At 39.4% G+C, this 13,536-nt stretch overlaps 1 protein-coding gene across 1 annotated transcript in view; it reads right to left on the bottom strand.

Moving 5' to 3' along the window:
* Positions 1-13,260, bottom strand: part of PDE7B (phosphodiesterase 7B) — a 240,436-nt gene extending 227,176 nt beyond the window's left edge. The window contains exon 1 of the mRNA XM_067542271.1: positions 12,784-13,260. Coding sequence (XP_067398372.1) covers positions 12,784-12,804 — 21 coding nt within the window. The 5' untranslated portion in view covers positions 12,805-13,260. The remainder of the gene's footprint in view (positions 1-12,783) is intronic.
* Between the last annotated feature and the right edge of the window lie 276 nt (positions 13,261-13,536).

Genomic DNA, 13,536 nt, shown 5'->3' with positions numbered 1-13,536 from the left:
ATGACGAGAACTTGCTGAAAATAACTTGGAGCAGAGATGAGGCAAAAAGGCAAACATGGAAAGTGAAAGCCAACATCTGAAGATTTAGCATGAATGCAGGAAGACTGCAGCTATGTTTAGCTAGGGGTACTGGTATTCTGGGTAAGATCCAGCTTTCACCTACCCTGACAATTGCAAAGGAAATTCTCCAGCAGCAGATACAAGCTATTTATTTGGTACAACATCTTCAGCTGCCTATAGGCAAATGCATACTTAAAATTTCACCCAATCTCTTCAGCATCACTATGATGTTGCAGCTCCAGAGAGAGGCCTGAACTGGCTCAGTGATGCTTAATTCCTGAAGGTGGCATACTTTTGCCAAGACTTGCTCTTGCAAGGGGAGTGGAGTATGTTTTAAATGCTGCATGACTGCTATGCTAGACTGACTGATCTGTAGGGGCAAATCAGAATGCAAGATACTAGTGGAAGAGCTCAGGAAAAAGATAGGCCCCTGAAAAAGTCAAACTGTAACATAGCTTGGTTCCTGAAACTGGAAATTCAGTAGTGAAATGGGTTAATTACCAGAATTTTATTATCCACAGAAGTTACATAGATGATAGCTACATGGATGATCATTTTGTGCTCAGTCACAGTTACTGAGTTACTAAGTATCGTGTTTACATAACTAACATTTCCTCTCTGAATTCAGAAATTCTAGGGTGCAAAAAAAAATAAAATAAAATAAAATAAAAATGGAATCTCCAACTTGAATTCTCCAGTTCTTGGTAATTCGGCTTGGGAAACTATAGAAGACACTTTTGAAAATTTGGCTTTCTATGCACTTGGGCTTGGCCATTCCTGAAATTCATACAACAGCCCAAACACAAACTGTAATGGTCATGTATAAATTACATTCTCCGCACCTCCCTTTGGTCTCTGTCCACCACGGATGGACGTCTTAAATTACTAAGAATCTGTAACTAAATATGGCATAGTGCAGACAGCATTTCCAAACGCCATAAATGTCACAAAACAGCTAAATAAAATGGAGCTATAGCCTTAAATGATCTCTTAATTTAATACAACAATTTGCCCCCCTAGTTTATCATTTCATTTGATATGAGCCTGAGTCTGATTTTGTTCCTAAAGTCTCTGAGACCACTTCTGCTTGCCCTTCCATTGGATTGTCAAATCCCCCCAAAAATGTTCTTGCTGATTCACGATGCCAGGTGAAATAAACTTTCTTCTCGTGTCTGACCTATACTGTGGCTGAGGGTAATAAATCTGCCTCACATAATGCTCTTTTTAAAATAAGGAAGGCTGGTGTGGTTGGAGTGTCCCAGGTTTGGAAGATAATAAATTCTCTTTCCTTTGAAGAATACGTCTCCATTTTTCCTAACTAGTTACCAGTACAATTCTTTCTTTACCTTCCATGACAGAAATTCTTACAGTATAGTTTCCTTTAAGTTCTTTTTATTGTGGTTTCTACCTCCCATTATACTCTCCTTATAAACTGTGTTAATCTTTCCCATTTAGTGTCAATAGTTCTGGGATATGTTTGTCAAAGAAAGTTGGCTCTGTCTCCACTCTTTCTCCAGAAGCCTGAAGCTGAATATGTTGCGACTCTACTCAATTTTTCACCATCTTCAGAGGGCAGCATGGTCCAATGGACTGAGATATGGTTCTGGATCCCAACTTTGGCACTGATACCTTGGGGAAGCTACTTACCCTTTTTGTACTTCTTTTCCCATCTCTAAAGTGGGATTAATTACATTTGCTCTTCTTTTAAAGTACTATGAGTGTGTCAAGTGAAAAATGCTAAGTATTATCATGCAGCAATTTATTCTCATGTATGTGTTGGCCATTAAAATAGGGCCTTAATGCTGTTCCAGTCCATTCATCTTAAATGTCATCTTCTCCCCCCCCATCTTTCAGAATTCACACTGTCAGTCTCTAGAATAAATACTTTGCAAGTCAATTGATCACATTTTTGATCAATACTGGTGTCTACCATTAATAATCTATAGTACAGCTAGTACGGTGTCAGGTTGGCAAAGAGCATCTGCTTTTGCAATGAGTCATACTCATGTGCTGTCTAGGACAGCTGCTGGGAACTCTAAGGCTTAACTATGAAATACAGCAACTTATATTTTATTTAGGCACTCTGAGTTGGAGGAGGGGGAAACAAACAAACAAACAAACAAAAGCCAAGAAACTAAAAACTGGCAGCTGTTAGAAAAGCCCAGCAGCTTCTCTGAATACAATGTGGTAGCCTGAAGAGGAGGAGAGAAAACATGCCTAATAACCTGAGAAGAAATGAATAGGGTGCTGGCCGTTAGCAGAGCATTTTATGGTACATAACAATGGTCCGTGCAGAGTGGTTACCTCTTGATGTTTCTGTCAGTCCCTCTGAAGCATGGCAGTAGATGGGCAGAAGACTTTGCATCTTCTAGGGCAGTGGGAAATAGTTACATTTTGTACGGTAATAAAATCAAGTAAGAATTTGTCTTTTTTCTATTAAAGACCAACAATAACTTAGGCCAACATTTTTAAGAGTCAATAATTTTAGATGCCTCTGCTCTTTGTTGGCCAATTTTATATATTTCAGATCTGATTTTCCAAAAATTGGTGACTGCCCCGCAACTCCAATGGACGGTCAATGGAAGACGCTGGTACTCTGAAAAGTCAAGTCTAAGTTGTCTCAGGGTGAGCTCACAAAAACCAGAGGCACCCAAAAACAAGTGGATCCTTCTGAAAATGTTGGTCTTAGTCTTTAAAAGGAGCAAAAGTCTTCAAAATATCATGTGAAGAAAAATAAGAGCTGAAGTAGTACAATTCAACACTGGAAGCCAGACATTTCTATTTCTATACACATGTCACCAAAAAACAATTATTGTCAAGTGTTTTTAAAAAAAAAAAAAAAAAATCAACCTTCTCCCCATTGGCTGAGACCTTATCTGAATTTCAGACCAACTAGATATTTTACAACCTTTTAAAATAGTCTTCTGGATACAGTAGTCACTTCCTGATCTGAACTGTGTGGTGTTGCTGTATGCTGTTAAACAGCTGCTGTGTTCCACACCAGAGATGGCTGCTCCTCTGTAGAGAACTATTGTATAGGCACACTGTATACTGTATTGTGTATGTATATGCACACACACATTATTGTGAATAAAAACTATGATGGTTTGGATTTTTAAAAAGTGTTAAGGGTTTTAAAAGCTCATAATGGCTGCATTATGCAGGTCACCTTATACAAATACTAATAAAACCATATTGCACTACTCTATATTCTATTCATTCCACATATCTTTTACAGAAAGACTGTTTTGGAAGGAGTTCTTTTTTAAATTCTAAACATCTTTTTCATATCCCTCCACCTCTGAAGCCAGACTCTCTTAGAACAGTGAGTTCCACTGCACAGGAATCTGAGAAAAAAGAAATAATGCTTACATTTTAGAAAACTCTAAAAATGTCCTATAATTCCTTTACCATAGTTACTAATGTCACAATATTAAAGAGCCATGATTTCATATAGCTACCCGGGCTAGAAATAGATGCTGTGTTCCTTTTAAATGACTGCCTTTCTAATAGGATAAGGCTTCCATTTCAAATTCAGATGGGCTAAGTGGGAAATTGGGATGAACTTATAGGGAAAAAGCAAAAAAAGAAGGAAGAGCTCCACTCTAACAAGCCACTTGCATACTCAGTGTGTTTACTTTGAAACCTAATGGAGACATTTTAAATGGCATATTGTTAACTATACTGCTGACAATTTTAGCAGAAGCAACTAGTGAATGGACTCTTCTCACATTCCCAAACTGTTTCCCATAACTCCCCTGTTGCCAGAAACCCAAGTTATTCCTTACCCAACTACCGAAAGTGCCAGCTTCCCTCATCAGTGTGAACAATCCAGTTATTTGTTGTCAGTACAAAAATCTGGGGCCACTGCACATGGGGACAGCATGTAATACATCGATTTTAATGTCAAAATAATCACCACAAGAGATACTGTGCTGATTGTAACAGTCACGTTTGATTTATAAAGAGCCTCCATTTTTAAAATATCAGTGAAGTCTGATATACACAGTCTGGTGTGCCACAGTGACACAAAACCAGGGACTTTCACAGAAGTCAGGTCCATTTTGCCAGAGTCTTGGTCATAATAGTATTTTTTATATTAATTGCCACTTGGTATGTTTGCTACACAAACAAGAGCTGCATGTTTTGTTCAAAGGCATTAGATCTGCTTGTGTTGGACTTAATAAAGAGTAAAGTAATTTAGGTAATGAAGAAAGTTGTTAACATCACATTGTGATTAATTTTCTGTCTACTGCTATGAGAAACAGCCTTAGCTCCTATGCCAAAACCTATAAATCAGTGTGGTGAAAAGGTAATTTGTAGACAAGAGTTTGAGCCAAAAAAAAAAAAAAAAAAAAAAAAGGAGGGGCGGAGGAAGAAAGGGTAGAGTCACAATGAAGAAATTCACTTTTAAATACAATCCTTTAAAAGATGTCTGTATGATTGCAGTAGTTCAAACTTTTCTGAAGTTTTCCCACAGAGCCTGAGGTGAAGAGTGGTCAATTGTCAAATCACTATCAAGAGATGACAACTGGAGAACAGTGAGGTAGCAGTTTGGGGTTTTTCATGGGCTTCTCCTCTAGCTGTTTCTTACATTTTTTAAAAGTACAAGCAGTAGTTATTTTGGGTTTTAGGTTGGTTGGTTTTTCTGTGAATTATTTTCCATCATTTATCACAAAGTACCCATAATACTCACAGTAGAGTGACACTAAATTGCTAATTTATGCTCTACTCTTATGAAATTTGATAGCATTTGCTAACTATTACTAATATTACTATAATTATTAGGAGAAAATTTTTTAAAAATATGTATTAGCTAACAAGTGATAGTACATTTTAAAACCCTAGTGTAGACAGGGCCAGTTGTAGTTTTAACACATTAACTGTTCAAGGTGAATTATAGGTTCCCCACTAGGGCTCACCTTGACCAACTGACGTGTTAAAACTACAATTTTCCCTATCTCTGCTAGAATTTTAAAATATGCTATCTATCATGTTTTTAAAAAGGAAGATACCAGCCTACTTCCTGATATGGACAAGCCTTTAAAGACTAGGTTCTGGGGGCCAGGGTAGGAGGAAAAAGAGCCCCCCTTTGGCTGGTAGTAAAGCTTTTTTTAAAACAGTGGTTTCCCTCAGAGATGACAAAACTGTGACTACTGCAAAGAAATCTGAACTCAAAGAAACAAACTGGTAAAAGTAAGCTAGAGTCACAATTTCTTAAAGGAAATATCTATGCTAAAACAAAACCATTTTAGAACTGTAATTTATTAAAAATGAAGCTTCTACCTTTATTAATATTTTCATTTATTTTCAAGTGAAAAAAAAATGTACTGCTGAATAAGAGAGGAGCTGGGAGCTCTTCAGTCCATGAAATCTGATGCTCTCTTCTAGACCACAGGGTATACCAGCATACAGGACCAGGGAAAACAATCCTCCAGTTCATCCTCTGCGGAAGCAAAGATCTCTACTGAATTTTCAAATTCTTAGATGAAATTTCAAGGCCAGATTTTCAAAACACTCAGCATCCACAGCGGAGGCCAGGTTTTCAGAAGAGCTCAGCTCCCCCTTTAGGCACAGAGATGAAGTGTCCAGATTGTCAAAAGTGCTCTGCACCCAACTGTTCCCATGAACACAATGAGATCTGTTGGGTGTGGAGCCCTTTTGAAAATCAGCCACTCCACATTCGTGCCTACAGTACAGTTTCTCTCTTTTGAAAGCCTGGTCACCTGCCTGGCAGGGAGCTGTTAGGTGCTGCTGAACTTTTTTTTAAAATCTGTCCCTGAAAGTTTAAAAACAAAACAGAATGGTGTTAAACTACAATGGACCCGATTCTGCTGTGAATTACATCAATAAAAATCCAGAGTAATTTGATTTAAAACCTTCAGTGGACTTACTCTAGATTTAAACTAATGTAAATGATAGCAGAATCTGGCCCATTGTCCTAACGTCACAGTTAAAATAATTGGTATCAGACCTTTATAACCTGACAACTGTTAACCTGTGAAAACTTCAAAAATATGCCTTCTTTAAAAGGATTTACAGTAAGGCAAATGCAATATACAATAATGTACCATATCTGTGTGTTTATGTTATATATTACATCCAAGAAAATGTTAAAAGAACATTAAGGCTGCAAAAAGTTAGGAAATGCCAGAATTAAGATTCCCTGTGTAACCTCAATTCACTCCCCCTCCGTACCCCACTCCACCCTTTGTGCACGTGCATTATAACAGGGTCTTATAAATAAAGCAACTGGGCACATGAGGAAAATGTTCGGGAGAGAAGTACATTTCAGTTTCATGTGTCCAAGGAATTATTATGGACCGTTAGAAAAAATCTTCTATTTTAAGATTTTTTTTTAAATTTTTTTTTAAAATGGATTAGAATTCAGCAACGGAAAAGAACCCATCCCTCTTTCAGCGCACAGCTACCGTGTATTTCCATCTGCTTTGTCAGTTTTAAATGACCATTTTAAAAGTGCTGTGATTACTCAGAGGAAGATAACTAGGGGTGAGAGAAGGGATTTGAATCACAGCTACCCCCCTCCTCTCCATGGCTTTGGTGAACAATGTACCCTCACTATGACTTCCCCCTTCCGGTTGACTGATGCTGTGCAACCTCCCTCATTTTTCTTAATCAGCTTTAATCACTGTTTCAAGGGAAGTTTTATTGGCTTTCATATAGTCCTCTGATTACCGTACAGCCAGAACTAGAGGCTATGAGATGATTTAAATGTATGGTAGAGTTGCTGTCACCACTTGAATACTATTATTAATAGAAGCCCAGATATTATAGCAATGAATAAATAATATTGAGTCAAGCCTGGCCCATGGTATGAAGCAGGATGGGGCACGATAGTCTCTTTTCAACACCTATTATTTATCAGTTATCATAAACCCATGAGCATGCCAAGTGAGTCATGGAACACAGAGCAGACATAGGCCCTCTCCAACAGAGCCGGTGCTAGCCCATTGAAGGCCCTATGCAGGAATATTTTTGCCCTCCCCCCAATACTAAAACAGGCAAGTTCTTATAATAAAAAGCAAATGGGGGCCCCCTTGAGCTGCTCGGGGCCCTAAGCAGTTGCTTAGTTTGCTTATGCCTACCGCTCTCCAAGGTGATGTTATGAATCCCTTTCTCATCTCTCTACCAATCCAGACCCCCTAGTTTCCCCATCTTCCAGAGCTGCCTGCTTACTTAATATGCTTTCATTCCGACTTGGCCATCTCGTAGATTTAGAGTAGAGTGCAAGAACTGGCTTTGCACTATGGAGATTAAAAGACAAACAGAAACAGCCAATCAGACAGCTCCCATATTCATTGGTAGGAGCCAGACTCCTGGATGCAAGGTACCTGTGGCTGCTTTCTGAATCTCTGGTGGTTCCTAAAGCTCTTCCTCTGTGGAAAATAGTGGAGTGTTCCCTCGGCTCCTGGGACCACAGATCCTCAGTCTAGCTCTGTAATGAGGTAAGGTGCTTGGGAGGATATAGATCTCATGCAAACATGCTTCCAACAGCATCACACAAGCAACCTACTGGAAATCCCACCCTTCCTTCTATGGGTTGGGCCCTCAGAGAGACCAATGAAGCCCTTGCCATCTCTTATTTGAAAATTAAGAAACCGAAAACTCTAAAGTTTCAATAACTCCTGTACAGGCGCTGCATGTAAGGAGCGGGGAATGAAGAAAGTAACAAATAGTAGAGTAGGGTCTTTCTCTTTTATAAAAGAGAGATTCCTGGGGGTGGGGCAGAGGGAAGAATGGTGATCCAGTGTTGTCTTCAAATTATCCTGCCATCAAAGCTGAGGTATCTTTATGATACTGTTATAGGAGTACACTCCTATGCGGTACTCCAGGATGCTGGTCATACAAGCAGAGGGGACCTACCTTATGCTCCCCCATCCCCCATTAGGAAAGCAATGGCTATCAGCAAAATCTCCTTCCTGAAATCTAGTGGGGGTGGAATCACAGACTCTGCCCTGGGCAGTGGAGAGAAGCTGGGCCCCTGTATAAATGCTTAACAGATGCCCTGAGGGAGGCTGCTCCCTCAAAGTCTGTTTATGCTTTCATGAGGAGGAATCCAACTCCAGTTGGCTTCACATTGTGGAGACTTCAAGGGCTGGCTTTGACCCATTGAGTTTTACTGGGGACGTTCTGTTTGGTCTTGACTAAGACAGTTAACAGACACTGTAGTAAAATTTGATTAATTGGTTATTAAGTTATTTTGGATATTATGTGTCCAGGAATATTTGTGACTAATATAAATCTATTAACTAACCAGACAACGGCACCTTAGTTCTCTCCTTTTAAATATTGGTTTCCTATTCCTAACGCAAGAACCTACTCAAAGGACAAGGGGAAAAAATCTGCTTGTTTTTGCCAAATATGCAAAATATGAACTAGATGATACTTCTGAAAATAAAATGTGAATTTACTTATCACTCTGCAAGCAACAAAGCCCCCACTACTCCCTTAATTAGGGCAGACCATCCACTCAGTTTATCTGCTCAGGCAAACTGGTTGTCTAATCCGAGTGGATGTCACCCTCCTGCAAATCGATCTGTTCAGAATGCCATATTTCAGTAGTGCTAAGTGCATTTCTGTTTTGTATGTAAACAGGCTAAACCCTGTATCCTCACCAATCCTTACTCAGGCAAAACTCCCACTGGGAGGAAGAATGGAATAAGAAAGTAAGACCTGGCTCAGAGCGTTGACTCTTTCGATGAGTTTATTATAATCAGTTCAAGACTATGTAATAAAACATGACATGAAGAGATTATTCATATCCTGAGAAAATACTCAGTGTAAAGGGGATTTCTAACCCCCAGTGTCTAAAGACAGCAGCTCTCATGTTATATAGTGCATGAAATAACACCACCTAGATCATTTCTCTGTTTCTCAGTTCCCCCATGTATAAAATGGGGGTAAAATGCTTAGTCAGCTTCATGAAGCACTTTGAAATCTATGGATGGAAAGCACTATGTCCCTGTTCGGTATCATTAACATCACATCCCATCTAAATCATCAATTTAGTTCTCTTTCAACCAGCTGAATAAAATTTTCAGAGCGATTTTATAGAATGCTTAAGCCTTAAACTTGCTTAGGGTTGACAAATCTGTAACATGTTGCTTGTCCTCATGATGATTCTACACTATTAATTATCAAATAAAGTAATGTTATTTGAGCTAACTATTATTATGCTAATAGACATATTTTCAAGAGCGTGGGCCAAATTCAACCCCTAAACCAATTTAATTCTCTGAACGTAATGCTCAACATTTACTCATATGAGTACAAACTACCTAGAGAGATCATGGAAGTTCCTTCACTGGAGGTTTTCAAAAGGAGGCTGGATAGTCATCTGTCTTGGATGGTTTAGACACAACAAATCCTACATCTTGGCAGCAAGTTAGACTAGATGACCCTTGTGGTCCCTTCTAACTCTATGATTCTATTACACCAATCCTGAGAATGAAGTGATAGCTTATAAGCATAGTTTGCAGAGTAAAACTACATACAAGTAGTTCAGAATCCACTCTTTACATGTTTAGAGGTGGACTGTCACCTTTCACAGGTGAAAATATTTCATATAATTTCTGACTTAAAAAGGGAAAATAAATGCTTTAGCACTGGAAGGATGAGCCTTGTTTCATATACTGCCCTTTATGCAACTCCCCCATCTCACCACGTCAGTCATGAGGAGGTTTGCAGAAACAACAAGGGAAGAAAGAGGAACCAGGATACACAGTGAGTGGCTCAGAGGCCTCATTTACCCTGAGGTCCCTACCTATCTTCCCCAAATGACTCAGCATCTAGCTCTCATTTTTCCCTGAGTTCAACCATGCTCGGGATCTATGGACCGGTGCGTAGCCTGCTTAGATATCAGTCTGGGTTTTATATATGCCTTATGACTAAGTAAACAGGCCTCAGGTTTTGACCCACTGACAATAATGATGTGGTTATTATCTAGTACGTCTGTTCCACAATTCTAGCTGTATAGGAAATTCTAGCCATATAGGAAAGTCCAGAGAGAGTTTTCCAAGTTAGACTCAAAATGACAGGAAACCTGTACACAAATATCATGAAAGTTCAATTTTCAGATTGTTTATTCTTACAGTATTTTTTAAACGTTAGTAGAAGAACCCAGGAACGGGGAAAGGGAACGACACTGTTAAAAAATTGAGATGAAGATACTGGAAAGTCAGTTTGCTTCAATAATCTAGCCAGAGCCATGGTAAGGGCAAATCAAGGGCTGTGCTTCATAAGGGAAAGGTACCTAAATTACGGGGAGGAAGCAGCTGCTATCATGCGGTATATTTTATATGCCAGGTTTACAGGATTCAAAATTTCACATTGTAATACTGATCTCTGACACACTGGATCAAATTCAGTCCTGGTGTAATCAGCCCCAACTCTATCAAAATCATTACAGTTACACCAGTGATAAATCTGACCCACCCCCATTCAACCAACCACATAATAAACAACAGCCTGACCTGTGATTTAAAAAATGTTAGCGCTCACTCCCTCTTTGGGACTTGTTCACTGGGGCAATATGCCTGCACGTGGCAGTAAGCTTTATACATCACGTGAAAGTTTAGCTTTGAATCTTCATTTTGCTTTTGCTGCTATATTCAGAATGCTCAGAAGAAGCACCTTAACCAAAGTAGGCCTTGATCGGTAAGGCTCAGTGACAGAGCGTCATCTGCTCGATTGAAATGCACTTTACCTGCTTTGTCAGTAGCCCTACTGTGTATGCAGTGCCACAAAATGCTGTGGTAGTTACACATCTTAATCAATTAAAATTAAGACCTACTGGAAAAGCCTTGTAAAAAGAAGCAAATAATTTACCATATTTATAAAATTATTATGAACTGATATATTACATACAGCTGGCTGCGAATCCAGGGTTCTTCATGTAGTTTGGAAAGTTGAGACTTTTCCATTTCTTATAGAATTCTCAGATTCAACACCTCCCCCCCCTTCATCACAGACACCTCCAAACTCACTCTAAACCAAACCAATCAGTTTAATTCCATATTACACATTTTACACTTTACTAGTCTCCCACTTCCCCAATATTAGCCTGGAGAAACAGTGCGTTGGGTTTCTGAAGCTAGCTGACAGTTTCATGTAAAAGTCTTTGGGGTGGTGGAAGGAGGAAACGGGGACGGATGACAGAAGGGTAACAATTCATCTAGTAAAACTTGACTTTGGGTAGCTGGTTGATACTGAAAGAGGGATACTTCAGCATCTCAAAAAAGATGTGGCATTAAAGAGTTTATTAATGACAGCCTTCTTTGTTCCTGCAACCATCAGTGAAGATATAGCAAAGGAAATGGAGGAACTGCAGTTATGCATTTGCAATACACAAAGTCCTTGTTTTCCCACTAGGCACTGCAGAATAGCAATTGTCCATTCACAGCACATAGCATCCTCTGCATTTTAGAGCTAATATTTTTGCAGTCCTTAAGCTGGTGCAATTGAGAGTAGTACGGTTAATATTTTTCTTAATCCTTTGAAGTGCACTATATGAGCTACCAGTGCTCAGCTGATGTTTCTGGTTAAATGACCTGATTTTTTTAAAGATGTAATTTTTGTGAAATTAAGAAAAAGATAGTCAAATTGTGGAGCTTTTGTATACACAGTAACATGATCAAAGAGGCCCATATGATCTTCATTTGATAACTTGAGATAACCTGAAGATTGTTACCACTGACCTGACAGAAGAATATACATTTGCTCTGTATTTTAATTAAATTAGTAACAGAGATTGGCTGTCTGGACAGGATTTTTTTTTCTTTTAACACACAAGAGCTCCTTGGTAAATAGCTCCTCCTCTTGCATGCTAGAATCACACTCCTGAAAACAATGTTAGTTTTATGTTAGCTGTTGCTCTCGCTTCCTGCAGCACATACTGTTCATGGTAATGCTGCAATAGTCAGTCAAGTTCGAACACAGGCTGCCCAAAGATGAATTGAACCTATATGTCATTAAATAGCCATCAGCTTGCATTAGTTTGGTTCCTAATTAAATTTCCACTTCTCTAGCTAGCTGGCAACAGCGATCTGAAAACCGATGATGATATAGCACAAGCAATTTCCCCTGCGCCCATTTTTGCATATAAGTTAAAGCAGGAGCTTCGTTTCAACTTGTGACACTTAAATCCAAACCAAGTAAAGCATCCTAAGCATGTGGTAATAAAATGAAGTGGAACATGTACTCCCAAAGAATTATTCTGCTACACCTCCCTGCTCAATGTATTTGTTCCCAATCTCCCCTCTCTCTCTGCTCTAGTCTCTAGCCAACTCAAAAACAACCCCAAGGGACAGGACTGAGTCCTCCTTTTCTCTCCCCTTGTCCAACTAAGTGAGCCAATTGCACGGTCTTTTCTCATGCCATGGAAATGTAGGATTGAGGACAGCATACAGGAAAAGCGAACTCACTTTCTCAGTGGGGTCATAAAGTGCCACAATGACAGCACCTCTCTTTCATTTCTTTTGCCCTCAAAGGGTTAAATTAACACCAGTTAAAATGTTCAGCTAGCTTGAATGAAAAGAAAAAGGGAGGAAATTCAAAAGCCGGTTGCTGTAGTAACAATCACTAATAAAAAAAAAAATCACTCTCTAAATAAAAGTATTCTCTCCCTCCCCCACTTTGCAATTTTAGTTCCTCCTTAAAAAAAAAAAAAAATCATGCTGCCTCTTTTAGATTTGCTGTACATACCTCAACCATTAAACAAGACATTTAACCATAGTGGCAGTTCTGTGACCTTTGAATGCCGTGAAATCTCTAAGCGGTGCAGCTTGTTCATGAAGACTTGTACTGCAGAATCCAGCAACTGCATCCAGGATTAGGAATAGAATTAACAACAGCAACTAAAGCAGGGGGGGGAAAAAAAAACAAAAAACAAAAAACAACCAAGCCCAAGAAGCCAAAAGGATCAGCGACTCTCTACTAGAGAGTGCACTTTTCTCCCAAGCAAGTGCCGGGATAGAGCGGAGCTTGCTGCAGTCTGACTGACTGTGTTAGCAAGCAGAAGGCCGTGCACAGCTGGGAGGTGCTGTCAACTGCCACAAGCAAGGAAAAGCAGACCAATCGGCTTCGGCACTGTCAGCTCACTGGAGTGGAGCCTTTTCTGTTTATGTTTCCTCATTTCAAGAGTGACGTCAAAGGGTTTAGTTTTTCCTCTGCATGTGCTATTAATTTTAAAGGACTACTATGGGAAGAATGTGGCAGTGATTTAGGCAGGCTACCCCACTCCAAAGTAACCAGAGCGATACTTTATCAGTTCTGGATCAGACTTGGAAATTATTTGCAGTCACACGTACCAGAAAGATCCAAAATATCCAAGCAAAACAGGGAAAGAGCAATGCAAATGTGTATATGTTTATGTGCCCTTAAATGAACTTAAGACATTTCATAAGTGGAAGATGGTGCCTGCCAGGCTCTCAGATGGAGTATTGGGCCCGATTCTGC

Source organism: Emydura macquarii, unplaced genomic scaffold (genome assembly GCF_026122565.2).
Source record: "Emydura macquarii macquarii isolate MOO-44397 ecotype Brisbane River unplaced genomic scaffold, CSIRO-AGI_Emac_v2 contig_705, whole genome shotgun sequence".
NCBI classification, from domain to species: domain Eukaryota; kingdom Metazoa; phylum Chordata; order Testudines; family Chelidae; genus Emydura; species Emydura macquarii.
Note: the sequence above shows the minus strand (reverse complement) of the source record. Positions and strands in the feature narration are given on the sequence as shown.